This window comes from Balaenoptera ricei, chromosome 11, assembly GCF_028023285.1.
Source record: "Balaenoptera ricei isolate mBalRic1 chromosome 11, mBalRic1.hap2, whole genome shotgun sequence".
Taxonomy (NCBI): domain Eukaryota; kingdom Metazoa; phylum Chordata; class Mammalia; order Artiodactyla; family Balaenopteridae; genus Balaenoptera; species Balaenoptera ricei.
The window spans coordinates 84,302,019-84,328,431 of NC_082649.1; the positions used below are offsets into that span (position 1 = coordinate 84,302,019).

Genomic DNA, 26,413 nt, shown 5'->3' on the forward strand with positions numbered 1-26,413 from the left:
GTGGGCCACAACTACTGAGCCTGCGCGTCTGGAGCCTGTGCTCCGCAACAAGAGAGGCCGCGGATAGTGAGAGGCCCGTGCACCGCGATGAAGAGTGGCCCCCGCTTGCCACAACTAGAGAAAGCCCTAGCACAGAAACGAAGACCCAACACAGCCATAAAAATAAATAAATTAATTAAAAAAAAAAAAAAAAGAGAAAAAGGTAAGACGGTACCCAGGAGAAGAGGAAAAAGCCATATGAAGATGGAGGTAAAGACTGGAACTAGGCAGCCACAAGCCAAGGAATGCCTGGAGTCACCAGCAGCTGGAAGAGACAAGGAAGGATTCCCCTCTAGAGCCATCAGGGGGAGCAAATTCTACCAACACCTTGATTCAGGGCTTCGGATCTCCAGAACTCTAAGAGAAAAAAATTTCTGCTGTCAGAAGCCACCTCGTTTGTGGTAACTTATGGCAGCTCTAGGAAAATAATGCTCTGTCCATCTGGCCAAGCTCCTTTCTCTCCCCAGATATACTGGCTACTTGTTACTCAAACATGCGAGGCACACGCCCCCATCTCAGGGCCTCTGCACTTGCCCCTTCCCCTACCTGGAACTCTCTCCTGCCAGATTTCTCTATGGCTCTCCCACCTTCAGATCTTTGCTCAAATGCCGCCTTATCAATGACTACCTCCCTGACAGTCCTAATTAAATGTGCAACCCCATTACCCACACTCTTTCTCTCCTCCCTGCCTTATCTTTCTCCGTAGCACATACTGTCATCTGTCACACCATACATGTTCTTTGTTCACTGCCTCTCTTTCCCCACTAGAAAGGTAGCAGAGATTTTTTGTCTGTTTTGTACTGTTATATCCCTGGTGACTAAAAATGTTCCTAAATGATAGTAGGTTTTTGAATATTACTTGCTAAATGATAAACTAAAGATAGATGAACTAAAGATGATATATATATGGGTCTCTTCCTATTATAGTACTTTCCAAACCCAACTTCCTTAATTTTTGCTACAGCTCCTTACCAGAAGTACAAATACTTACATTTTTTTAAGTCTACTATCTATGTGTTACTTAAATACCTACTTGAGCCTCACCTTAAGCAATAATATGTATGAAATTACAGGTTTAGAATGTGAGTTATATATTGTTTCTATTATAAACTGCATAGCTACTAACATTTAGAATGTTCACCTAGGTATCCCAAACATCAGCCTTGGTGCCACCAGCTGTCTGTACATCACATCAAGGCAAATGTTGGCCTTCTCCTGTCCCCATGGTTCACCACATGCAGTGTAATGAGGGTCACAAGGAAGGAGGAGCCCTGTAAATATCCTTAAGTTTGAGAGGAATCTCAGAGGTGAAAATGGCAGCCAAATTACGTTGCCCTCCAACCCCAGCTGGAAAGACACAGAATCTCCTATTCCCTCCTCTTCACAGGCACAAAGTAAAAGACAATAATAACCCATTTCTATGTGGATGGAGCTCTTCACTGTCCACAAAGCATTCCTCAACTCTATTTTGACTCTCACATCTACCCTTGAAGTCACACTAATTATCCCCATTTTACGTATGAGGTAAACTGATTTGCTCAAGGTCATATGTGGGATTTTAGCCAACATTTATTGAGCTCTGTATCAGTTCAGGCTCATGGTAACAAATACACCTAAACACAACGTTGCTCAAAGTGTCCTTTCTGCTAAAGTCCCAGTCCTGGGGGACTGCCTTGGTGGTCCAGTAGTTAAGACTCCGTGCTTCCACTCCAGGGGGCACGGGTTTGATCCCTAGTCAGGGAAGTAAGATCCTGCATGTCATGTGTCATGGCCAAGAATAAAAATTAAAAATTAAAAAGTTAAAAATAAATAAATAAAGTCGCAGTCCTGGGAGGGTGAACAGGTAGGTAGGGGGTTCTTCTCTACGGGGGTTGCTCAGAAACCCAGGTGACAGAGGCTCTGCCACCTTGACCACAAAACTTCCAAACTACCTTGATCATCACCATCTCCAGCAACAGGAGGGCCCAAGAGCATAAAGGAACCATGTAGGAACCATGTAGTCTTCCTAAGCTAGACTTGCCCACCCCACCTCCAGTCACATTCCACTGGTCTAGAGCTCAGTCACAGGACCAGCTGCAAGGCAGGCTGAGAAACACCATACAGCTGTGCGTGTGGAGAGAGGGAGAGATGGCTTCAACGAAGAGATAACAGTTCTGACATGAGTGTTTTTTCTGTGTCAAGACTCTCTTCTGTGTGCGTATTAACATATATTAGGAAAGAAGTATGTAGCAATTACTTATCAAGCCCATAATTTCAAGGATATTATTGCTTAAGGTGAAGCTTAACTGTGGATTTAACTTTTTAAAAAACAGTGAACAGATTTACAAGAAAAATATTAAACCTATAATACTGTTATTTAAACATCACAAGAACCCCAGAGACAAGTTCTACTGTTATTCTAACCTAGATGAGGAAATCAAGGCACAAAGGCTTAAACCAAATGTCCAAGGCACAAGGCTAGTAAGTGGCTCACACGTCACTTAAATATGGAAGAGACTTGCGGCAGATGCCATCGGTGCGCCACCCGCGTGGCCTCAGATCCCTCCAACATTTTTTGCACGCAGACTCTGCATGCTCTCACTTCCAACAGCCAGACCCTGTGGCCCTTTGTCATGGGGTACTGAAGCCAACTTGACCTTAGGCATGAAGACCCAGAGTGCCTGGGAATTTACATCCCTATGGGAGGGATGAGGGTATATAAATACCTCAACTCCCCTTCTGCTCATAGGGACAATTCTGAGGTTGTCACACACTTTTTCCAAAGCTGCCCTGTAGAAATAAAGCAAAGTTACCTCCTCAGACTCAGCTTAATAACACACCCTTCTCAGCCTCCTCCTCCTACAGGTTCAACTTCCCCAATCCTTCCAGATTTTCCTAGGAATACCTCCCCCTAAAATCACTTTCACATGAATCCTTTTCTCAGGATCTGCTACCAGGGAACACAAACTAAAAGAAATCTAAGGGTTATACTGGTTCAAAGTTCCCCAAATGACAATCACTCACACCCAATTCTTGCTATATCCACAGAACACTAATACCATTACCGATTTCTTTATGTGGCTGATTTTAAATTAAAGAACTCTATTTTAAAAGGTTACTTTATATCACTAGCCATGCTGTTTGCATTACTAGAAGGTGATACCAATACAATTTAAAAATAAAAGAAATTCAATTCTGGCTAGTCCAGGCAGAAAGTTCTGAGCTGAATATCTTAAAAGTACACTGGCACAGGACCAAATAATTCTCCTTGACAAAATCTTAAGGTTTCAAAGATATTTAAAAGAAAGTAACTTCCTCACTATGTGACTCATTGGTGTTTGATGCTGCATCCCCATGTTACCTAGTCTTGTGTAACGCCAATGGTATGCACCCCACACTAAGGAAGTGTTGCTTTAGTAGCCATTTTGCAAAGCTGTGTATGTATCTAGCACATACCACAATTCATGGTACATAATCGATGCTCAATAAATGTTAAACAGTTTAATGAGTAAATTGAGTCCGAGAAAAACCAAATGTCTTCCCTAAAGCCACACAGTTGATCAGTGGGCCAGAAATAGACACAATTAACCTTTTCTTTCCATGCCATCTGCCAGCATCTAGAATCAAGATGTGGTTCATTCCTAAAACCACTATGACGTTTCCTAGATGACTTCATCAACGGCAGTAAATCAATACAAGTATATAGATTTTTACTCTTATAATGTTTGTTTCCCCCATTCTCCCCAAAACTCTTTGAGAATTCCATGGAACATTGCTGGCTGATTTTCATCCACTATTTTCCTATTAGCATAACAATACACTTTTTTTATGGCTCCCCTTTTTTGACTACTTCTATTACTCCTTTTTTTCTTTCATTATAACCCTCAGAATTGATTTCATTTTTATGTTCATTATTGTTCATTTATAATCAGCTTTTGATTGCATGCTGATTATTCTTAAATTTCAACTTTATACTACTGAAGAAAAACAGTGCTTGGTGTTATGCTTCTGATTACAAAATCAGCTGGATTAAGTTATATAACTGTTTTTTAAAAGGTCTGTAACACAAGTTTTAAAATGTAGTTTTTTTGTTTAACCTTGGATGAGCTGTCTGAATTAAAAAGAATAGTTAAGAACTGAGAGATCAAAAAATAATGAGGTTTATTGTTATTTTATTTAAGCAAAAGGAAAAAATACCAGAAATTGACACATCTGAAGAAGTAAGGCTCTGTATTTATTCCAATTTTTTGCTACTGTTCAAAGTATTTCTAGAACTTCTATTTCGGAAGTGGTATCAAAGCCTGTGCCCCATTCCTTAGGATAGTCTTTTCTTCTTCCTTTAAATCGATTTCACTTTCAGAAATGGTCAGAGCTTCTCAAATCCAACAATGGTGAATGGGATAGTGGGAAACAATGTTTTGGTTCCAAACAAGTATATTAAGCCTATTAAAGCAAGACAACTCGTGGTCATCATTCATGGGCTAGCTTCCCAAGCAGCTATAAAAGATGATGTACATGTCTAGGATAAGCGCAGAGACTCCAAAAATGTCTAGGTGGAAAAGCTCAAGATGAACCAAGCAGCATGCACACCACACAATGCCAAGGGGCAGAGTATTCGCTTCCTAGAGCTGCCATAACAAAGTACCATAGACTGGGTGGCTTAAACAAGAGAAATGTATTGTCTCACAGTTCTGGAAACTAAAAGTCTGAGATCAAGGGTTGATCTGAGGGTTGATTCCGTCTGATGCTGTGGGGGACAATCTGTAACCATGCCTCTCAGCTAGCTTCTAGTAGTTTGCTGGTAATCTCTGGTGTTCCTTGGCTTATAGAAGCATCACCCTTATCTCTTTTTTTGTATTCAGACAGTATTCTCCCTGCTTGCATTTCTGAGTCTAAATTTCCCCCTTTTATAAGGACATCAGTCCTATTGGATTAGAGCCCACCCTAATGACCTCCTTTTAACTTGATTATCTCCATAAACACTCCATTTCCAAGTAAGGTCACATTCTGTGGTACTGGTGGTTAGGCCTTCAAGGCATGAATTTTGAAGACACAATTCAACGCATAACAGGCACAAGAGAAGAGATCAGTGTGAGTGGCACAGCAAGGAGCTGTGCAGGACAATAGCTGTGACAACAGGGAAGTTGTTTAAAGTCTCTGAACCATGGTTTGTTGCACTTTAAAATGGGCTTAGCAATGGCAATGAGAGTGTCTACCTCCTAGGGTCGTTATGAGGACTCAAGGAGACAATCCTCTTCAGGTGCACAGTACCAGACTTGGCCTAAGGAATGTGCTTGATAAATGTCAGGTGTCTATTTCTACATGGGCCTAACTTCAGATTATCCCGACAGACACTATTAACAGCCACTGTGTAGGGGAGTCCAAGAGAAGCAGTACAGCTGTATACCCAGAGAGCCCTGGGAAGCCCTCTTGAACACCAAACACCTCTCACTGTAATTGTCCATTTCCCATTGGTCTCCACCACACGTCTGTATGTTCCTTAAAGGCAGTAGCTGTCTCATGTGCCCAAGCTTCCTACCAACCCACTACCTTCTGGGCCTAATAATGCACCTATTATGCATTTAACAAATACCTAATAGAAAGATAAATGATTATGAATATTTAATAAAATATTAACCTTAAAGGTATTTCTTAACAGACATTTTGACCAGATACGGGAAGGTGGAAGCAACCCAAGGATCCACTGATGAAGGATATAAACAAATGTTATATATACACATACAGCAGAATATCATCCAGTCTTAAAAAGGAAGAAAATTCTGACACATGCTGTTGAACCCGAGTTTGTAGAAATGATGCACCGTGAGGCCAAACAAAACAAAACACTGGAGTTTGGAGCAGAGAAAGGTTTATTGCAAGGGCCAAGCAAGAAGGACAGCAGGCTCATGCTCGAAAGACCTGAACTCCTCAATGGTTTTCAGGGAACAGTTTTTAAAGGCAACATTTGAGGTGACAGCTGCAAGGTGTATGACTTTCTTTTGATTGGTTACTGGTGTGGTAAGAGGGTGGTGTTCCAGAAATCTCATTCATCAATCTTCTGGTTCCAACCAATCTGGGATCTCAGCATGTAGCTGCCATCCTCCACCTGAGTGGAGGGCCTTAGTTCCTACAGAACAACTCGAAGATATGTATCAGATTGCTATGTCCACCCCTTGAGGAGGAACTAGGACCCTGCCTTATCACTGCACAATTGTCTCTTGACTGCTTTTCCTTTGTTTCTGCATTCCCTCACTTCCCTCATTAGTAACTGCTTGAATCAGCCCTTTGACACTCAGGGAAGGTACAGGAGGCTTAAGTCTTTTTCCTACAAACAAGAAACTGGGGACATGGAAAGGCTTTTGTACCCAGAAAGGCCCTTCAGGACCCTGCTCAGCTTCAATCCCCTCTTTTCTTTGATACTCCTCAAGCTCGAGGGGAACAGGTGGGACAAGAAAGGGAATACAGTTTTAGAAAGAGAGGTTCATCATGAACTTGGCAGAGGAACTCAGCTTTACAGGGATTTGGCTTCACACATGCAACAACATGGATGAAACTTGAGAACATTATGCTAAGTGAAATAAGCCAGTCACAAAAAACAAGTATTTTATGAATCCTCTTATGTAAGATTCTAAAGTAGAAAAATTCATAGAGACAGAGAGCAAAATGGCTGTTTCCAGAGTCTGGTGGGGGAGAGGAAAACGGAGAATTAGTGTTTAACGGATACAAAAGTTTCAGATGGAGGAAGATGAAAAAGTTCTGGAGACAGATGGTGGTGATGGTTGCAAAACAATGTAAATACACTTAATGCCACAAAAAGGTGCACTTAAAAACAGTTGAAAGGTAAATTTTATATGTTATGTATATTTTACCACAATAAAAAAGTTATAAATTTAAAAATAAGAAGTATATTCACTTATAATTTTAGTACCTTTAAAAGCGTGGGGAGCAAAAACAAGGTTTCAGAGACATAAAAGGCATTTGCTGGTCCAAACTTTGAATCAAAAAAGCAATTCCTTTGCTACTTGCCTCAACACCCCAAAATTCAATCACAGGGTGTGTGGGTCTGTCCGGCAGTCGGGCTGTCTTTGCGGACCCCGCCCCATGACTGGGAGGGACGCAGCAGGCCCGGCGTGGGGTGCGGACAAGGACACAGCAGGGCAGCTGCCCCTTGGCATCCTCTGCACTGCCCTCCGCCCCCCACCTGGTGTGGGAAGTAAAGATCAAACTAAAGGAAGGGAGGCGCGGAGGCAGGAGTTGGGCAAGTGATGGGAAGCGCATGAACCGGGGCCAAGAGGGTCTTGGTGCTCCAGCCAGGTGTCAGGCCTGAGCCTCTGAGGTGGGAGAGCCGAGATCAGGACATTGGTCCATCAGAGACCTCCAGGCCCCTCGTAATATCAATCGGCGAGTGCTCTCCCAGAGATCTCCATCTCAATGCTAAGATCCAGCTCCACTAAACGACCAGCAAGCTCCAGTGCTGAACACCCCATGGCAAACAACTAGCAAGACAGGAACACAAGCCCACCCATTAGCAGAGAAGCTGCCTAAAATCATAATAAGTTCACAGACACCCCAAAACACACCACCAGACGCGGTCCTGCCCACCAGAAAGACAAGATCCAGCCTTATCCACCAGAACACAGGCACCAGTCCCCTACACCAGGAAGCTGACACAACCCACTGAACCAATCTTACCCACTGGGGGCAGACACCAAAAACAATGGGAACTACGAAACTACAGCCTGTGAAAAGGAGACCCCAAACACAGTAAGTTAAGCAAAATGGGAAGACAGAGAAATACACAGCGGATGAAGGAGCAAGGTAAAAACCCACCAGACCAAACAAATGAAGAGGAAATAGGCAGCCTAAATTCAGAGTAATGATAGTAAAGATGATCCAAAATCTTGGAAACAGAATGGAGAAAATACAAGAAATGTTTAACAAGGACCTAGAAGAACTACAGAGCAAACAAACAATGATGAACAACACAATAAATGAAATTAAAAATTCTCTAGACGAAATCAAGAATAACTGAGGCAGAAGAACTGCAGGGTAAGTGACCTGGAAGATAAAATAGTGGAAATAACTACCACAGAGCAGAATAAAGAAAAAAGAATGAAAAGAATTGGGAACAGTCTCAGAGACCTCTGGGACAACATTAAATGCACCAACATTCGAAATATAGGGGTCCCAAAAGAAGAAGAGAAAAAGAAAGGGACTGAGAAAATATTTGAAGAGATTATTGTTGAAAACTTCCCTAATATGGGAAAGGAAATAGTCAGTCAAGTCCAGGAAGTGCAGAGAGTCCCATATAGGATAAATTCAAGGAGAAACACGCCAAGACACATATTAATCAAACTATCAAAAATTAAATACAAAGAAAAAATATTAAAAGCAGCAAGGGAAAAACAATAAATAACATACAAGGGAATCCCCATAAGGTTAACAGCTGATCTTTCAGCAGAAACTCTGCAAGCTAGAAAGGTGTGGCAAGACATATTCAAAATGATGAAAGGGAAAAACCTACAACCAAGATTACTCTACCCAGCAAGGATCTCATTCAGGTTCGATGGAGAAATTAAAACCTTTACAGACAAGCAAAAGCTAAGAGAATTCAGCACCACCAAACCAGCTTTACAACAAATGCTAAAGGAACTTCTCTAGGCAGGAAACACGAGAGAAGGAAAAGACCTACAATAACAAACCCAAAACAATTAAGAAAATGGTAAGAGGGACATACATATCGATAATTACCTTAAATGTAAATGGATTAAATGCTCCAAACAAAAGACACAGACTGGCTGAATGGATACAAAAACAATACCTGTACATATTCTGTCTACAAGAGACCCACTTCAGACCTAGGGACACATACAGACTGAAAGTGAGGGGATGGAAAAAGATATTCCATGCAAATGGAAATCAACAGATAGCTGGAGTAGCAATTCTCATATCAAACAAAATAGACTTTAAAATAAAGACTATTACAAGAGACAAAGAAGGACACTACATAATGATCAAGGGATCAATCCAAGAAGAAGATATAGCAATTGTAAATATTTATGCACCCAACATAGGAGCACCTCAGTACATAAGGCAAATGCTAACAGCCATAAAAGGGGAAACTGACAGTAACACAGCATAGTAGGGGACTTTACCACCCCACTTTCTCCAATGGACAGATCATCCAAAATGAAAATAAATAGGGAAACACAAGCTTTAAATGACACATAAAACAAGATGGACTTCATTGATATTTATAGGACATTCCATCTAAAAACAACAGAATATACTTTCTTCTCAAAAGCTCATGGAACATACTCCAGGATAGATTATATCTTGGGTCACAAATCAAGCCTTGATAGATTTACAAAAACTGAAACTGTATCAAGTATCTTTTCCAACCACAACACTATAAGGCTAGATATCAATTACAGGAAAAAAAACTATAAAAAATACAAACACATGGAGGCTAAACAAAACACTAGTAAATAATCAACAGATCTCTGAAGAAATCAAAGACGAAATCAAAAAATACCTAGAAACAAATGACAATAAAAACACAACAACCCAAAACCTATGGGACGCAGCAAAAGCAGTTCTAAGAGGGAAGTTTAGAGCAATACAATCCTACCTCAAGAAATAAGAAAAATCTCAAATAAACAACCTAACCTGACACCTAAAGCAATTAGAGAAAAAAGAACAAAAAACCCCCAAAGTTAGCAGAAAGAAAGAAATCATAAAGATCAGAAATAAATGAAGAAGAAATGAAGGAAACAATAGCAAAGATCAATAAAACTAAAAGCTGGTTCTTTAAGAAGATAAACAAAATTGATAAACCATCAGCCAGAATCATCAAGAAAAAAAGGGAGAAGACTCAAATCAATAGAATTAGAAATGAAAATGGAGAAGTAACAAGTGATATTGCAGAAGTACAAATGATCATGAGAGATTACTACAAGCAACGCTATGCCAATAAAATGGACAACCTGGAAAAAATGGACAAATTCTTAGAAGAGCACAATCCTCCGAGACTGAACTGGGAAGAAAAAGAAACTATAAACAGACCAATCACAAGCACTGAAATTGAAACTGTGAATAAAAATCTTCCAATAAACAAAAGCCCAGGACCAGATGGCTTCACAGGTGATTTCTATCAAACATTTAGAGAAGAGCTAACACCTATCCTTCTCAAAATCTTCCAAAATATAGCAGAGGAAAGAACACTCCCAAACTCATTCTACGAGGCCCCCATCACCTTGATACCAAAACCAGACAAAGATGTCACAAAGAAAGAAAACTACAGGCCAATATCACTGATGAACATAGATGCAAAAATCCTCAACAAAATACTAGCAAACAGAATCCAACAGCACATTGAAAGGACCATACACCATGATTAAGTGGGGTTTATCCCAGGAATGCAAGGATTCTTCAATATATGCAAATCAATCAATGTGATACACCATATTAACAAACTGACGGAGAAAAACCATATGATCATCTCAATAGATGCAGAAAAAGCTTTCAACAACATTCAACACCCATTTATGATAAAAATCCCCCAGAAAGTAGGCATAGAGGGAACACATCTCAACATAATAAAGGCCATATATGACAAACCCACAGCCAACATCATCCTCAATGGTGAAAAACTGTAACCATTTCCACTAAGATCAGGAACAAACAAGGTTGCCCACTCTCACCACTGTTATTTAACATTGTTTTGGAAGTTTTAGCCACAGCAATCAGAGAAGATAAAGAAATAAAAGGAATCCAAATCGGAAAAGAAGAAGTAAAGCTGTCACTGTTTGCAGATGGCATGATACTATACATAGAGAATCCTAATGATGCTACCAGAAAACTACTAGAGCTAATCAATGAATTTGGTAAAGTAGCAGGACACAAAATTAATGCACAGAAATCTCTTGCATTCCTTTACAATAATGATGAAAAATCTGAAAGAGAAATTAAAGAAATACTCCCATTTACCACTGCAACAAAAAGAGTAAAATACCTAGGAATAATCCTACCTAAGCAGACAAAAGACCTGCATGCAGAAAACTGTAAACACTGATGAAAGAAATTAAAGATGATACAAACAGATGGAGAAATATACCATGTTCTTGGATTGGAAGAATCAGCATTGTGAAAATAACTATACTACCCAAAGCAATCTACAGATTCAATGCAATCCTTATCAAACTACCAATGGCATTTTTCACAGAACTAGAACAAAAAATTTCACAGTTTGTATGGAAACACAAACGACCCCGAAGAGCCAAAGCAATCTTGAGAAAGAAAAACGGAGCTGGAGGAATCAGGCTCCGTGACTTCAGACTATACTACAAAGCTACAATAATCAAGACAGTATGGTACTGGCACAGAAACAGAAATATAGATCAATGGAACAGGATAGAAGGCCCAGAGGTAAACCCATTCACATATGGTCACCTTATCTTTAATAAAGGAGGCAAGAATATACAATGGAGAAAAGACAGCCTCTTCAGTAAGCAGTGCTGGAAAACTGGACAGGACAGCTACACGTAAAAGAATGAAATTAGAACACACCCTAACACCATACACAAAAATAAATTCAAAATGAATTAAAGACCTAAATGTAAGGCCAGACACTATAAAACTCTTAGAGGAAAACATAGGCAGAACACTCTATGACATAAATCACAGCAAGATCCTTTCTGACCCACCTCCTAGAGAAAGGGAAATAAAAACAAAAATAAATAAATGGGACCTAATGAAACTTAAAATCTTTTGCACAGCAAAGGAAACCTTAAATAAGACAAAAAGACAACCCTCAGAATGGGAGAAAATATTTGCAAATGAAGCAACTTACAAAGGATTAATCTCCAAAATTTACAAGCAGCTCATGCAGCTCAATATCAAAAAAACTAACAACCCAATCCAAAAATGGGCAGAAAACCTAACTAGACATTTCTCCAAAGAAGATATACAGTTTCCCAACAAACTCATGAAAGGATGTTCAACATCACTAATCATTAGAGAAATGTAAATCAAAACTACAGTGAGGTATCACCTCACACCAGTCAGAATGGCCATCATCAAAAAATCTACAAACAATAAATGCTGGAGAGGGTGTGTAGAAAAGGGAACCCTCTTGCCGTGTTGGTGGGAATGTAAATTGATATAGCCACTATGGAGAACAGTATGGAGGTTCCTTAAGAAACTAAAAATAGAACTACCATACGACCCAGCAATCCCACTACTGGGCATATACCGTGAGAAAACTGTAATTCAAAAAGAGTCATATACCACAGTGTTCGCTGCAGCACTATTTACAATAGCCAGGACATGGAAGCAACCTAAGTGTCCATCGACAGATGAATGGACAAAGAATATGTGGCACATATATACAATGGAATACTACTCAGCCATAAAAAGAAACGAAACTGAGTTATTTGTAGTGAGATGGATGGACCTAGAGTCTGTCATACAGAGTGAAATAAGTCAGAAAGAGAAAAACAAATACCGTACGCTAACACATAGATATGGAATCCAAAAAAAAAATAAAATGGTTCTGAAGAACCTAGGGGCAGGACAGGAATGAAAATGCAGACATAGAGAATGGACTTGAGGATATGGAGAGGGGGAAGGGTAAGCTGGGACGAAGTGAGAGAGTGGCATGGACATATATACACTATCAAATGTAAAATACCCAGCTAGAGGGAAGCAGCCGCATAGCACAGGGATATCAGCTCGGTGCTTTGTGACCACCTAGAGGGGTGGGATAGGGAGGGAGGGAGGGAGACACAGGAGGGAGGGGATATGGGGATATATGTATACGTATAGTTGATTCACTTTGTTATACAGCAGAAACTAACACAACATTGTAAAGCAATTATCCTCCAATAAAGATATTAAAAAAAAAATTCAGTCACAAAAACACTGCTTCACATTCATAATTAATTTTACTTAAATTATGACAATGTTGCTTATTTAAAACTTCAAAGTTCCACGAAAGGGATTCTTGTCTGACCTATTAAAAAAGACTTTGAAGTATGTTGGGGGGTGGGGGGGTAGAATCATACTGTAGCACAGAACAAAGTATCTTCAAGTAAGGAATACTGTAACTCGTGGATTACTGTAAACATAAAGTTATTGATATACTGCCAATATTAAGAGAAATGAAATGCCATTCCTACTTGGGGCACTTCAGCGGAAAAGGAAATTTAACACTTTTCTCTCATCCTTATCTAAAATTTAACTCTGCAAGTTTTCCCCACATTAAAATATTTTATATAAAATTTAGTTATAAAATCAATTTTATATCACTCATAAATACCTCACCATAAACGTATATCAAACAAAAAAGAAAGCATCTATTACACTCACAACATGCCTGCTAGGAGTTTTGGAATTGGTACTCCAATCCTAACAGCACCCTGTGATTCTGTGATTTATAATAAATATATATTTGGTCTTCATCCCCAGTCCTTGTACTGAGCTCCTAAAACGCTTGGAATTTCCTAAGTGAAGAGAGTGATAAAGGTGTCTTTGTTAAATGAATGAGACAACTTTTGAAAAGCCACTAGGTAACCTAAGGATGGGGGTTGGTTGCCAGGGGAACCAGCCTAGTGATTAGAGGGTTGGGACTTTCAGTCCTACTCCTCCATCTCAGGGGAGGGGAGAGGAGCTAGAGATTAAGTTCAATCACTGAAGGCCAATGATTTAATCAATCTTGCCTATGTAATAAAGCCTCCATAAAAATCCCTGTACCAGGAGACTCGGAGAGCTTCCGGGGTGGTGAACATGTGGAGATTCAGGGAGAGTGCTATGCTCTATAACCCTCTCTACACACCTTGCCCAGGGCATCTCTTCCATCTGGCTGTTACTGAGTTATATAGCCTTTTACAATAAACTGGTAACCTAGGTAGTAAAATATTTCTCTACATTCTGTGAGCCACTCTACCAAATTAATGGAACCTGAGGGGGGGGTCATGGGAACCTCCAATCTATAGTCAGTCACTTAGAAGTACAAGTGACAACGTAGACTTGATATTGGCCTCTGAAGTGGGGTGGGGGCAGTCTTGTTGGACTGTGCCCTTAACTTGTGGAATCTAATGCTATTTCCATGTCAACAATGTCAGAATTCAGTTGGACTGTAGGACACGCAGCTGGTGGAGAACTGCTTGGTGGTATTGGAAAACCCATACATTGGAACTGATGTTAGAATCTACACCCTTAGGCTCAGTCTCCCCAAAAACCAGTCTCAAGACTTCTGCTTCCATTTCAAGCTAATCTCCTCAACACTCAGCCATTCAATCCGTCATCATTTTTAAATTAGTGAGGATAATCTGTTTACAACTTCACTATCTCAAAACTTAGTTTTTCTAATTAGCCAAATAGCACATTTATTTTTTCATGCTAATTATAAAAAGGTTAAAAACTGAAAAAATCTTTCTTTCCCTGTATTGTTGGTTTTCAATTTTAATGATACATCACTTTAAAAAGAGTTCTGAACCTTAACGAAGAAATATTCACCATTAATAGTTTATTTGCTTAATGAAAAATAATTAATAACTCTCAGCTTTCTTTATATTACTTATTAAAGGCCTATGTAAGCCCTAAGGCTGGTATAAGAGTGCATATTAAATGTGGTTTTCCTCCCCTTCTTTTCAAAGTTAAGTTAACCCAAATATGTCCTTCAAAGTCCAGGTGGTCATTTGGACAGCAGTCAGGAGAGCACTAGCAGAAAATAGTGACATCAAACAAAAGATAAAGATAGTTTCCTTATAAAAATGTGAAGAGATCTCCATTGATAAGGTGAAAACTGTAAATTTTCTGATAAAGCTAAATGGCTGGTCTCCACTCCCAATCTGGGGCTAAGTGCAAGAAAGTCCTTTTCCCAAGAGACTTCATTGTAGTCCTCCACTCCTGACACCAATAAGGCACTACAGAGAGCCTCTCTCTCCTTCCATGTCATTTCCCCAGCTTGACTGTTCTAATCCCCTACTTTGCTTACATTGTTCATCTCCCTTGCAAGTTGCAATGTTGAGGGGGTTTAGGAGGAAGGCAGGCAAAACACCGAAGGAGGCTTTTTACAAAAATAAAGCCTTTCTGTTTATTACTTATGTAACCGTAACTTAATTATATATTATATATATTTAATATATTTTAATTAAACATTTTCAATTAGTGTATTTTAATTAATATATTTTGATATTTTATTTAATCTATTTTACTTAAATAATATATTTTATTTAATCAACACATGTAAGTTAAATGTGATTTAATCATATTATGTAATATGATTTAATTAACTATGCTTTAACTACAATTTTTTTTTCTGAGAACATCCTTTTTATTTTTTTATGTTTATTTATTTATTTATCGGTCATCCATTTTATACACATCAGTGTATACATGTCAATCCCAATCTCCCAATTCATCACATATTATGTAATATGATTTAATTAACTATGATTTAACTACAATTTATTAAAGCTAGTGACAATAATACCAAAACCAAAAACTAAAGTTTATTGATCATCTAGGGCATGGTGCTAAGATGATAGGCATGGCCTCAGTTAATCCTCATTGTAACTCTGGGAGGTGAATACTGTAGCTCCCTACATTTTACAGATGAGGAAACTGAGGCACAGAAATTTCATCAAGTTTAAGAATGAACAACTTTTTTGCACCACTCTAATGTACCACTGGGAAAAACCTGCCAATCAATCTATGACACAGCTGTAAAACACATCCATATTTCAGAGATGCTGAAATGTGAAAAAGAAAAAAGTGTGTCTTACAATGAAATACCTAAGTAATTTTCCGAAGGTCACAAATCTACTAAGTGTTGCACGCAAGATTTGAACACAGGCAGTCTCGTTCCAGTCCTGGTTTATGCCTATTATCCTGGCATAATTATTAACAGTGCTCCCTTTTAACTATCAAAAGTGCCCCAGTTTTAAGGATAAAATATAGTCTTCCTACTCATGATTTAAATGAAATAAACCCTGTGCCCCGAGTCCCCCCTCACTGCACCAGGGACTAATGTGGGAGCCAGCATCCTCTGCAGGCGGCTTCAAGGAAGTCCTGCCCAATATGGCAGTTTTTTATTGAGTGGTGGCAAAAGGACCCAAACAAATCCCCTTTGGGAAGCATAAAGTGGAGGTGAACCAAGAGAAGTTGGGTTATTTCAACTCAGAATATTGCTCCAAGCAAAGCTGAGGAAGTATTCCAGGGCCATATGAAGCCTGTTGTCTACATTTGTCTTGGAAACACTCACTTGGCTATTTGGATGGACAAGCTGACTTCCCATGATACCCCATTTTCCCATTTAGTAATTCTCTCCCGAGAATTATTTTAGTTATGATCATAAGAAAGCGGTCTAAAACAAGGCCCACTACCATGACCTTAATCTCTGATAAATTAATCTAACTAAGACCAGCCAAGTGAATAGTAATAAGATCTTCAGAAATTTGGGAATGTGAAAAAGGAAACAAAGCAAACGTGAACATGTGAACTTGGAGAAAAGAAGACGGACAAGTTAGCAGCAGTTCATGAAGGAACTCTAAATGGATCAGGCCACCCCATCAACACTGCACTCAGAGCTCTCCTACTCGGGGGGCCATGGTGCTGCTCCTCTCTGAGACCTCCCCACCTCAGCCATAGGTGGTAAGGCGGAGGTGGGTACCTTAAAAAGAACCAGCCGCCTTTCAGCTGGCCAGTGACCCGCATGTGAGTGCAAAAGGCTGAGCCAGACTGATGAGATGTTCTTGTTATTAGACTTGTAACATTCTGAGAGACAGAAGCTGAGTGATGTGCTTGGGTCAGGAAGCTGGAGTGGGCCCAGCAATGGGCAAAGTTATGGGCAGGTACAAGTTATAGAGAAATGGTACCACGAGCTAGCAACCACTTAACACAACAGGAGAGGCACAGAGGAGCCAACACCAAGGAAGATTAGTCTTGCGTTCCAGTATGTGTCCCTTTCAATAAACCTTTTTTTTTTCCCTTAAGAAAAGTCCAAGGAGATCTTTCAATCAAAGAAGCCTTAATAATCAACTGCATCATCCACACAAGACTGAGAGCACAAAAGGAAAAAACTAAGCCAGACTGCACGATTCCACCAGGGCCCAGAACGTTGTGAACTCAGGATAAGGGAGGCTTGGAGCTTTGGAAAGCTCTTCACTGCACTCAAGTTTAGAAACGTGCACTTTGCAAGCCTGGCATATTTATGGGTCTATTTCTCTTCTTTTATTTGCCTGTTCTTGTTCTGCGACCGTAACAGCATGTCCAGGGAACACTTGGGCATAAGGACGGAGCACATGGTCCCACGGCAGAGACAAGCAGGGATCTTTTATAACTACGGTAGCTCCTCACACCTTCTCTGCTCAGGGATGGTACACACAGCCTTTTATCACCTTTTTGGTATATGGCAGTGGAGAGAAGAAGCCAGCAATGGGGACTCAGCAGGGAAAGCATGAATCCTGTCCAGCCTCTTTCCTTAATAATGTCAATCTTTCTCTTCTATCCCCACTGTCACCATTTAGTCCATTTTAGTTAGGGGGACCATATATCAGCTTTCCAGGCACAGTCTGGGTTTCGGCTATACCTGCTGGCGTAATTACTCACAGTGCTCACGTTCACTCTCAAAAGTATCCTGATTTGGCAAAAAATTATGTGGTCACCCTGATTTTGATCCAAACCCCCATCTTCTTCCATTGCATGTACCACTGGAGAAAAAAAATACTGTCACTCAATCTGTGACACAAGTGTACAAACACATGCAGTTTTCAGAGATGCTGAAATGTGAAAAAGAAAAAAAGTGAGTCTTGTAATAAAATATGTAAGTAATTGTCACACATCACAAAGATAACCAGTATTGAGGGCAAGATTTAAACCCAAGCAGTGTGATTCCAGTCCTGGTTTATCCCTATTATTGTGGCATAATTATAACTACTACTGGCACTGAAGTAGTACAATAGTCACCTGAATGATTTCCATTCTTAATCCCTCCAACCCTTTCCACACTGTATGAAGAAAGAATACTCTGAAGCATAAAACTGCTCCTGCCACTCCTCTGTCTAAAGCCCTTCAATGGGGACTTCCCTGGTGGCACAGTGGTTAAGAATCCGCCTGCCAATGCAGGGGACACGGGTTCGAACCCTGGTCCGGGAAGATCCCACATGCCACGGAGCCACTAAGCCTGTGCGCCACAACTACTGAGGCTGCGCTTTAGAGCCCACGAGCCACAACTACTGAGCCCACGTGCCACAACTACTGAAGCCCGCGCACCTAGAGCCTGTGCTCCACAACAAGAGAAGCCACTGCAATGAGAAGCCCACACACAGCAACGAAGACCTAACACATCCAAAAAATAAAATTTAAAAATTTTTTTAAAAAATTAGCCCCTATTAAAACCCTTCAATGTCTCCCCACTGCCCTCAAGCACTAACCTTAACTCCATTACCAGACTCACAAGATCAGAGAAATTTTGCCCCTGCTTATGTCTCCAGCCTCATCTCTCACTGCTCCCCCACCTCTAACTCCACAAAGCAGCCCTCCTGAAATTCCTCAGGGTCCTCAAGTCACAACCCTGGGACTAAGACAGCCTAGAAATGGAAATGGGGTAAGCACATGGAGAAATGGATAGGGGTAGAAAAAGAGATGCCAGACTCCCATCCCACCCCCACTCACAGGACCCAAACTCAGACCTATTCCTTAAGCTTTGCCATGTCTCCAATACCAACTCAAACACTACATCAAACCCCTCCAATTTTAAAATAAAAGTAAATGTTAGAGGTAAATGTTAGAAATCTATGCCTTTGTGACTAGTATCCACATGATATTCTTTTGGAATCATTTCTAGAAAGGGGCAAAAGCTGACCAGGTAATCAGCACACTGACCAAAGTCTGAACTCAGAATACCAGGAAACTCCACCCTCTATCACCATCCCCCAAAACTCACCCTCCAAAGGAAATGCAATTTCACAATTTCTCCAGCATTCCTGAAACCTTGAAGGCAGTCCTGTGCACAGGGCAGACAGTGAAGGGCATGTGCCAGTTGCCCTTGCGTACATGTTATGACTACCGTCTAGTGTTTGGGTGTCCCTCCACCTCAAATCTTTGATGCATAAGAGGTCCAGAAGCCATAGCTACTAAGTCAACACCAAGATGTGCAAACATTTCTGGAACAAGCAACATCCAGGATGGTGCAACTGAGTTCCCCACACAACCCTCCCCCCTGCCACCTCACGCCTCACCAGACCTTCACCCCACCTGTGGAATAATGAAGATAACTGGGGCCCAGGAGACAGGCCTTGAACTCTCTGAGCCTCAAGTTCCCTAGATGTAAACTGAGAATAATCACCTCTGTTTCACGTCGCTGTTGCAGGATTAAGTGAAATAAACCATTTTGAAACACCAAGCCAGCACCTAACCCTGATATGGCAGCAAACACTAAATGCTTATCAAATCTGGGAAAGGAAAACTATTCTGGCTTAATAAAGCCAAAAAAAAAAAAAATTCAAGTAAATGTAGCTTCAAATTTACTGCAAGAGAAATAATCCCTCTGAGCCTACTATCTAACCATAGTGTCAGACATCATGCATATCATCTTATTTAATCTTTGTAACTATCTGTAAGAATTATCTCCTTTCAGAGAACAATAAATTGAGGTTCAGTCAAGTTCAATAATTAGTAGAGCAAGAACCTGGCAGACCCAGAATTTGATCTTAGTCCTATTTGAACACAGAACCATATCCTTTTCTCCTCACTGTTTCCCAGACCCTGGAGCCAGAGAAGGAGGGAGTCAGATAAGAGCCTGATAAGAGTCAGATAAGAGAACAATCATGCAGCGTTGATTAGTCCACCTAGGCATAAGTGCAAACACCAAGGTGCCCATTACTCAGGGACAAAGAAAGGGGGAAAGGTCAGCAATCAGTATAACTGGATAGTTCAGCTCAAACAGGGCCCTTTGGCAACGTAACTTAATGTTTTAACAGCGTAAGTAACTCATCAGCATGAGGCAGGTGACTCCTTGGCCCTGTGATTTTAAGCAGGTTATTTAGTATGACCCTTCTATGCCTCTGTTCCGTTATTTGTAACATGAAGACAGTACAATCTCCCCTGCAGTAACATTGTAAGGGTTAAGGAAATAATGTGCAGGCATCACTTTGCACAGGGTCTGTCACATATGAAATGCACAGTCCTATTATTTTGAAAGCCCTTTCACAACGAGATTTTCTATAGCCCTTTCCTTCCTCATTTGCCTAAATTACCTGCATCAACCCTCATCTCTGTTACTTACCTGCCTCTCATTTCTGTGTACACCACGCATTCATTTAGACCACAAAAGCTTACTGAATACCTGGTCAGGCAGGCTGGGGAAATAGCAGTGCATAAGAAAAAGCTTTGCCCTCATAGAGCTTACATTCTTACATTTGTGGGAAAGGAAGGCAGACAGACAATAAAACAAACAAAAAACACATAATAAACCACCAGGTAAAGTGTTAAAAAGCAGGCAAGGGGCAGAAAATAATCTCTGGGGAGAAGGTGAGTCAGATAAGATAATTAGGGAACGCCCCGTGGGAAGACCACTTTGAATCAGAAAGCTGAATGACGGGATAGAACAAGGCCTGAGATCAGAAGGAAGAGTGTTTCAGACAGGGAAACAGCAAGTGCCCCATGCAAGACCACGCACAGTGTCACAGAAGACTAAGAACATAGCTCTACTGATCTCACGATGCTACTGTATAATTATTGGTTTACCCGCCAATTTTGCCACTAGACTATGAGCCCCCTGAGGGTAGGGCTGTGTATCTTCCTGCATTCACTCACTCATAGAACTCATCTATTAAAGGTATCTATATGCCCAGCATTCTCTAAAGCACTAGATTTACAGTGAAGAATTAATCAATATAGCCTCTGCCTTCAAGGAGCTTACAACAAATAGCATGGGGCAAAGACTAAGCACTGAGAAAATATTTACTAAGTGAACAATATGTGCTTGATGTTCAGTTATCCAGTTCTGTACCATGCTGAATTCTGGGCTTTCTACAGCCCTTCTTTCCTTCTTCATTTGCCTAAAAGATCACCACCAGCTCTTCACTTCTGTTACTCACCTGCCTCTCCTTCTCCGTACCAAACTGTTCCCAATGACTCCTCTAATCTCCCCATCTTCTCTCTCCCCTCTGCCTTCGCCCACAGTCCACTCCACCTGGCATGCCTTCCCCTACATCTTCTTTACCAGACTAATTCTAGTGTCATTTCCCCAAATTTCATTAGCATACTGACTTTACCACTTGCTCAAACGTGTAGAAATCTCTCAAGTTCTTCAGACAAAACGTTTTCATCAAGTAACAGAAAATGATGGGTGCAGCTAGCAAAGGACGATTCCAGATTGAGTGAATAGTAAAAAGAGTTGAAAGACAAATGATCTGAAGTTGCATATGTAATTTCTTTTCCTCCCCAAAATACAAGATATGTCAGTGAGTTTCTGGGTGTTGCGCTTACAGAATTGGGCCAGGATACAAGGGCAGCAAAATTCTCAGTACTATGGGTCTGTGTACTCATCCATGAAAGAAGTGTTTCATTTACAGTAAACAAAACCAATCTGGGACAAGAGCTATCATTTAAAGGTCTTCCCCACACAGAAGTCAGTAGTTTAGCAACTAAATTATTTGAGATGAATTTCCTTTTCTAACAGCAGAAATTGCAGGTGCACTTCATTTTTAAAAAGAAAAGAGTCAGATATTTATTCTTCTAGGCAAGAAGGCAGATAAAGGTGAGTCACAACTTCCAATGCAGCCTCCACAGCCATAGTCAGCTGACAGAAACTTGCACATAAGCTTCAGTCCTTCACTTCTAAAAGCCAGGCATCCATCTTTGTCCTCTCACTTCTGGAAAGAACAGAAAATTAAGCTGGAGTCATCTATTCTGAGATACACAACAGCAGGGACAGGGTTTCGGTCTCCTTCAACAATACACATTCCTCCCCGAGTTCCTGGACAGAAGCTCTGGGCTTTGTAGAGAACCACACAACAAGGATTCTACAACTAGGGGCCTGAGGGGCAGTGTTTCCCACAACGTCTTTGCTTCACCTACAACAGAACAGCTCTGTGAACTTCACCCAGCCACTATGAGAGGGGAAACGCACTAAAAGGCAAAATACCATGATCGGATTATCACTAACCATTTAAACTCAGTGCCCTCAACCAAGATTTCCCCTAAGACATAACTAATGTAACAGGCTTATCTCTGTGCCCAACATGGCTGTGCCTTGCTGTACTGTGCTATTTATAATAAGGAGTGCACTGTACAGTAATTACATGCCTGGTCTCTGGCAGCCGGACTGGGATTCAGCTATTTTTTACTAGCTGAGTAACTTTGGGCAAAGCACTCTAAGCTTTTAAAAACTCTTTATCAGACCCTACAAGTCCCCACTTGATCCAGCCCCTGCCTACCTCTCAGACCACGACTAGTACTGTCACTTTCCACATCTTTAACTGTCTGGATATGTTGAGTTCAGGTCCCACCTCAGGGCCTTTGCACTTGCTGCCCTCTCTTCCCGAGTGTCACCTGGCTGGCTACTTTTCATTACTCAGGTCTCAGTTCAAATGTCAAAAAGTCACCTCCAGGATCTCATAAACATAAGGTTGATTATGTGAGTATGCACTCAGATAATCCATTGTATAATTCCATTTACATAAAGTACAAAAAGGAACAAAACCAGTGTATGGTGGCGTAATTCAGGGGACTGGCTACTCTTTTCTGGGTGGGAGTAGTGACGGGAAGGAGCACCAGGGGGCCCTCTGGGTTGCTGCTAAATGATTAATTTCTTGATATGGCTCTGATCTCCTGGGCGTGTTCAGTTTGTGAAAACTCATCAAGCTGTTCACTTATAATATGTATATTTTTATTACATGTGTTACAATGCAATGTCGAATTGGTTTTCCTGGATCATCTAATCTATGACCCACCATCTTGGCTAAGCTATTCATTCTCCAGCCCAAGACCCTGTTTTATTTTCTTCATAGCATTTGTCACTGGCTGAAATCATTTGCATTATTGTCTATGTATGTACAGTCTAGCCCTTCCCCACCCCCATTAAAACGGAGTATCATGTGGCCAAGATCTCTGCCTGCCTTGTTTACTATCCCCAAATATCAGTACCTGTAAGAGTCTTGTTCTAGGTATAAGCTGAATAGAGAAATATATGTAAAATAAGAAATGGCAAAAGGGTGGCCCTTTAAGGATGTAACATCAATCGAAAGTCAAAACAGAGAAGCCAACAGCAGAAGAAATAGAAAATGTCAATGACATTTAGCATCAGGAATATGTGTCAAATGTTAAATTTAACAACGAGGAGGGGGTAAAGTGTCATTCTTTGGCACCTCTGTGAGAGTGGTTAAAGTTACTTCTCACAGCAGAAACTGGGTCATTTATCTCTGTACACACAACAGTTTTGCACAAGGTCTGGTACAAAGAAGGTCTGAGACGCTTGGTGAGGATTCTTAAGTTTCCTAGAAAAAGAGGGTCATATTCAACTGTAATGTCTGCCGTGGGCAAGGGAGTAGGTAGGCACAACATACATGCAGAGGCAGGTAGAGCAGATATAAAGAAGCATTCAAGAATATGAAAAGGGTTCCTTAGGAATCACAAACAACACTCACCTACTTTTATTGCCAATTCTAAGATGTTTATAAAGAAAAAATTAAAATGTGTCAGTAGTGTTGGTGACTTGGATGTTATATAGTAACTTTATGCTACGCAGAGTAACTTACATGCTGATATAACTTATTTTCATGAGGAAATTTACACCACAGCCTGGTATGATGGAACCTGAAAAGTAAACCTTTAATCTGTAATCAGCTCTGCCACAAACTCTCTTTATAACCTTGAACTTCTTTAGTGCTCAATTTTTCTACCTGTGAAATAAGCTGGTTGGATCTGATGCTTGCTAATGCCCATTTCCAGTCCTTGAACACTGTGTATTATTCCTGACTTTAAAAAAAAAAAAAACCACTCATTTCCTAAGCTTATGTTCACAGGACAATACTCCATCCACAAGTATGTAAATCAAAGTTACTACATGCAGTGAGGTAGGAGATCCTTTTACCCAGTCTTCTTGCCAAACCAAGGGTATCACCCACCCAGATTCTCTACAGTGTTGTGTTCAGACTCCCATTTCTTGGTAAGGCAAGAAGCCCTATCATACTTCAGCTAAACAGTTGGATTTCTCTGCACAATTATTTCCTTTGCTTGAGTTTTCACTGCCTTAGGCCCCGTGTTTCTCATCAATTCAAGTCTACTCTCATAGTTAACACCACAGTTCTTGTTTTTTCTAACACTTAAATAATGAATAGAACTTGATCACCTGGAGGTATTCTCCTTACTCTATTACAACAGTTATTAGTGACTTTAATTAGACAAAACCACCATTCCTTTTGCTATCCCACCATACTGTCAAGTGCCTATTAAAGATATTACAGTAATAAGTTATTAGCACCTTTTAAATTTACATTAACAAAAAAAGACAAATGAGAAGTCAGGAAATGAAAGAAGGAAAAAAACAAAAACCCTTTCAGATGTCATAATTAACCAAAGCTTAGAGTAACTCAAAAAATCATTGGTAGCTATCTTTCAATTTTTTAAAAAAACATACTATGCATATCCTAGTTAAAACTGCAGGAGTGATCATTTGCCTCTCATCGATTAAAGATGGGAAAACGGACGAGGACAATGCTCTGCTGTGGATGAGCCCCACATCATCCTTTCTTTAAAAGAGCGGTATTACTAACGGAGAATCAGAAGTCGAGTGGTTGAGTCATTTGTCCATGAGTCATCACCAACTCATAACTCCCCGAAGACCTTTTGACTACTGTGACTCTTGCCACCTGCAAAAGGTAGTGATCAAATCTACAGGAAGCCAAGTTCTAATAGCTATTCAGCATCCACCATTGGCCCTCCTAGGTTTTTATTCTCTTGAAACAAGGAGAAACAGGACAGGGCCAATGCTCTGATGTGTTTTAGTGCTGGGACTGATTGTTCACTGAATTGAGGGAGAGCGTTTCCCATCTTTCTCCTTGACCCCCTCATTTCACCAACTCAAGCACCACTACCCACCCCCCCAAGTCTGCAAAAGCAGGCAGCCGGCAGAGAGCTCACTCCAGGAGGTGAGTTACTAAACCAGCAAGGCTGGGTTGGGTTTCTAGGCATCTTCATCATGTGGCCTAACAAATAGTCTCAAGAGAGAGCGATGGTTCAGAAACAGAATTGGCAAAGCAGGTAACTGTGGACAAAAAAATGTTGCCTGCCGTTTTACTAAACAAGAATGTTGCTTGCCATCAAGTCAGCAGTCACTGCAGCCGCCCGAGACAGTGCACCCTGAGGGGAATTCAGGATGCAGAAAAACAGGATACAGGCCCTAGAGAGTTAAGATGCATATCAAAGGAATAACTTCAGTAAGCCCAGACTCTTACACCTTCCCAAATTGAGCAAAGCATTAAAATCACTACCTTGACATATCTGATTTTTGTGATTAGCCCTAATCTTTTGATGTTCCACTACAAGTTTTTTTTTGGTTTTTTTTCAGCCAAAACTCCCATATATCCTGGCTCCTCCCTTACCTCTTTGGAACAGTTCCTCAGAGCTATCCAGAAACTTCCCCAGGATACAGCCCTCAATGATGCCTCCAATAAAATGTATTTCCCAACTTTCAGGCCGTGCATTTTTTTTCTGTCCACATAATAACACCTCAGGACTCCAAAACCCAGTCCCAGGGACTTTTCCTTAACTTGCCTGCAGCGCCTGGTACAGCGCCAGGCGCCCTCCGCAGCGCTGGGGTAACCCACGTCAGCGACAACTGACAGCTGGGTGGCTCTCACTCCGGGGTGGCCCGGACTGCCATTCCCCGCTCCGCCTAGGACCCCCGACACCTGAAGCGGGGCGGGGGGAAATGCTGGGGTCTCTCGTGCGCCCCGGGCGCAGCACCGCGCGTCCCCTCCACAGGTGCGGCGCCCTAGCGGCCGCGCACCGGGGCCAGGAGGAGGTGGACAGACAGGGACAGGAGGGCACCACTGGCTGCTCGAGGCTCCCACCGAGAGGCCCGCTCACCTGGGACCTGGCCGCCAGGAGCGGGGACCGGAGCGACAGGTCTCTCAGAAGTTTCCAGGCCTGCGCTGCCCCAGGAGCCGCCATCTTAACCAGGAAACCGGCGCGGGAAACCAGGCGGGGCGCGGCGAGCCAGGCGGGGCGCGGCGAGGGCGGGAGGGGGAGGAGAGGGGAGGGGAGGGGGCGGGGCCTGGCCGCCCCTCTCGCCCCGCCCCCTCCGCCCGGGCCCGCCTGCTGCCCCCGGGACGTGGCAGCGCCCCTGAGGAGACATCTGCGCGAGCCCTGCGTCTCCCGCCGCGAC

General features: G+C 41.4%; 1 protein-coding gene across 1 annotated transcript in view; it reads right to left on the minus strand.

Moving 5' to 3' along the window:
- Positions 1-26,242, minus strand: part of SUCLG2 (succinate-CoA ligase GDP-forming subunit beta) — a 264,080-nt gene extending 237,838 nt beyond the window's left edge. The window contains exon 1 of the mRNA XM_059940153.1: positions 26,116-26,242. Coding sequence (XP_059796136.1) covers positions 26,116-26,199 — 84 coding nt within the window. The 5' untranslated portion in view covers positions 26,200-26,242. The remainder of the gene's footprint in view (positions 1-26,115) is intronic.
- Positions 26,243-26,413: the final 171 nt, after the last annotated feature.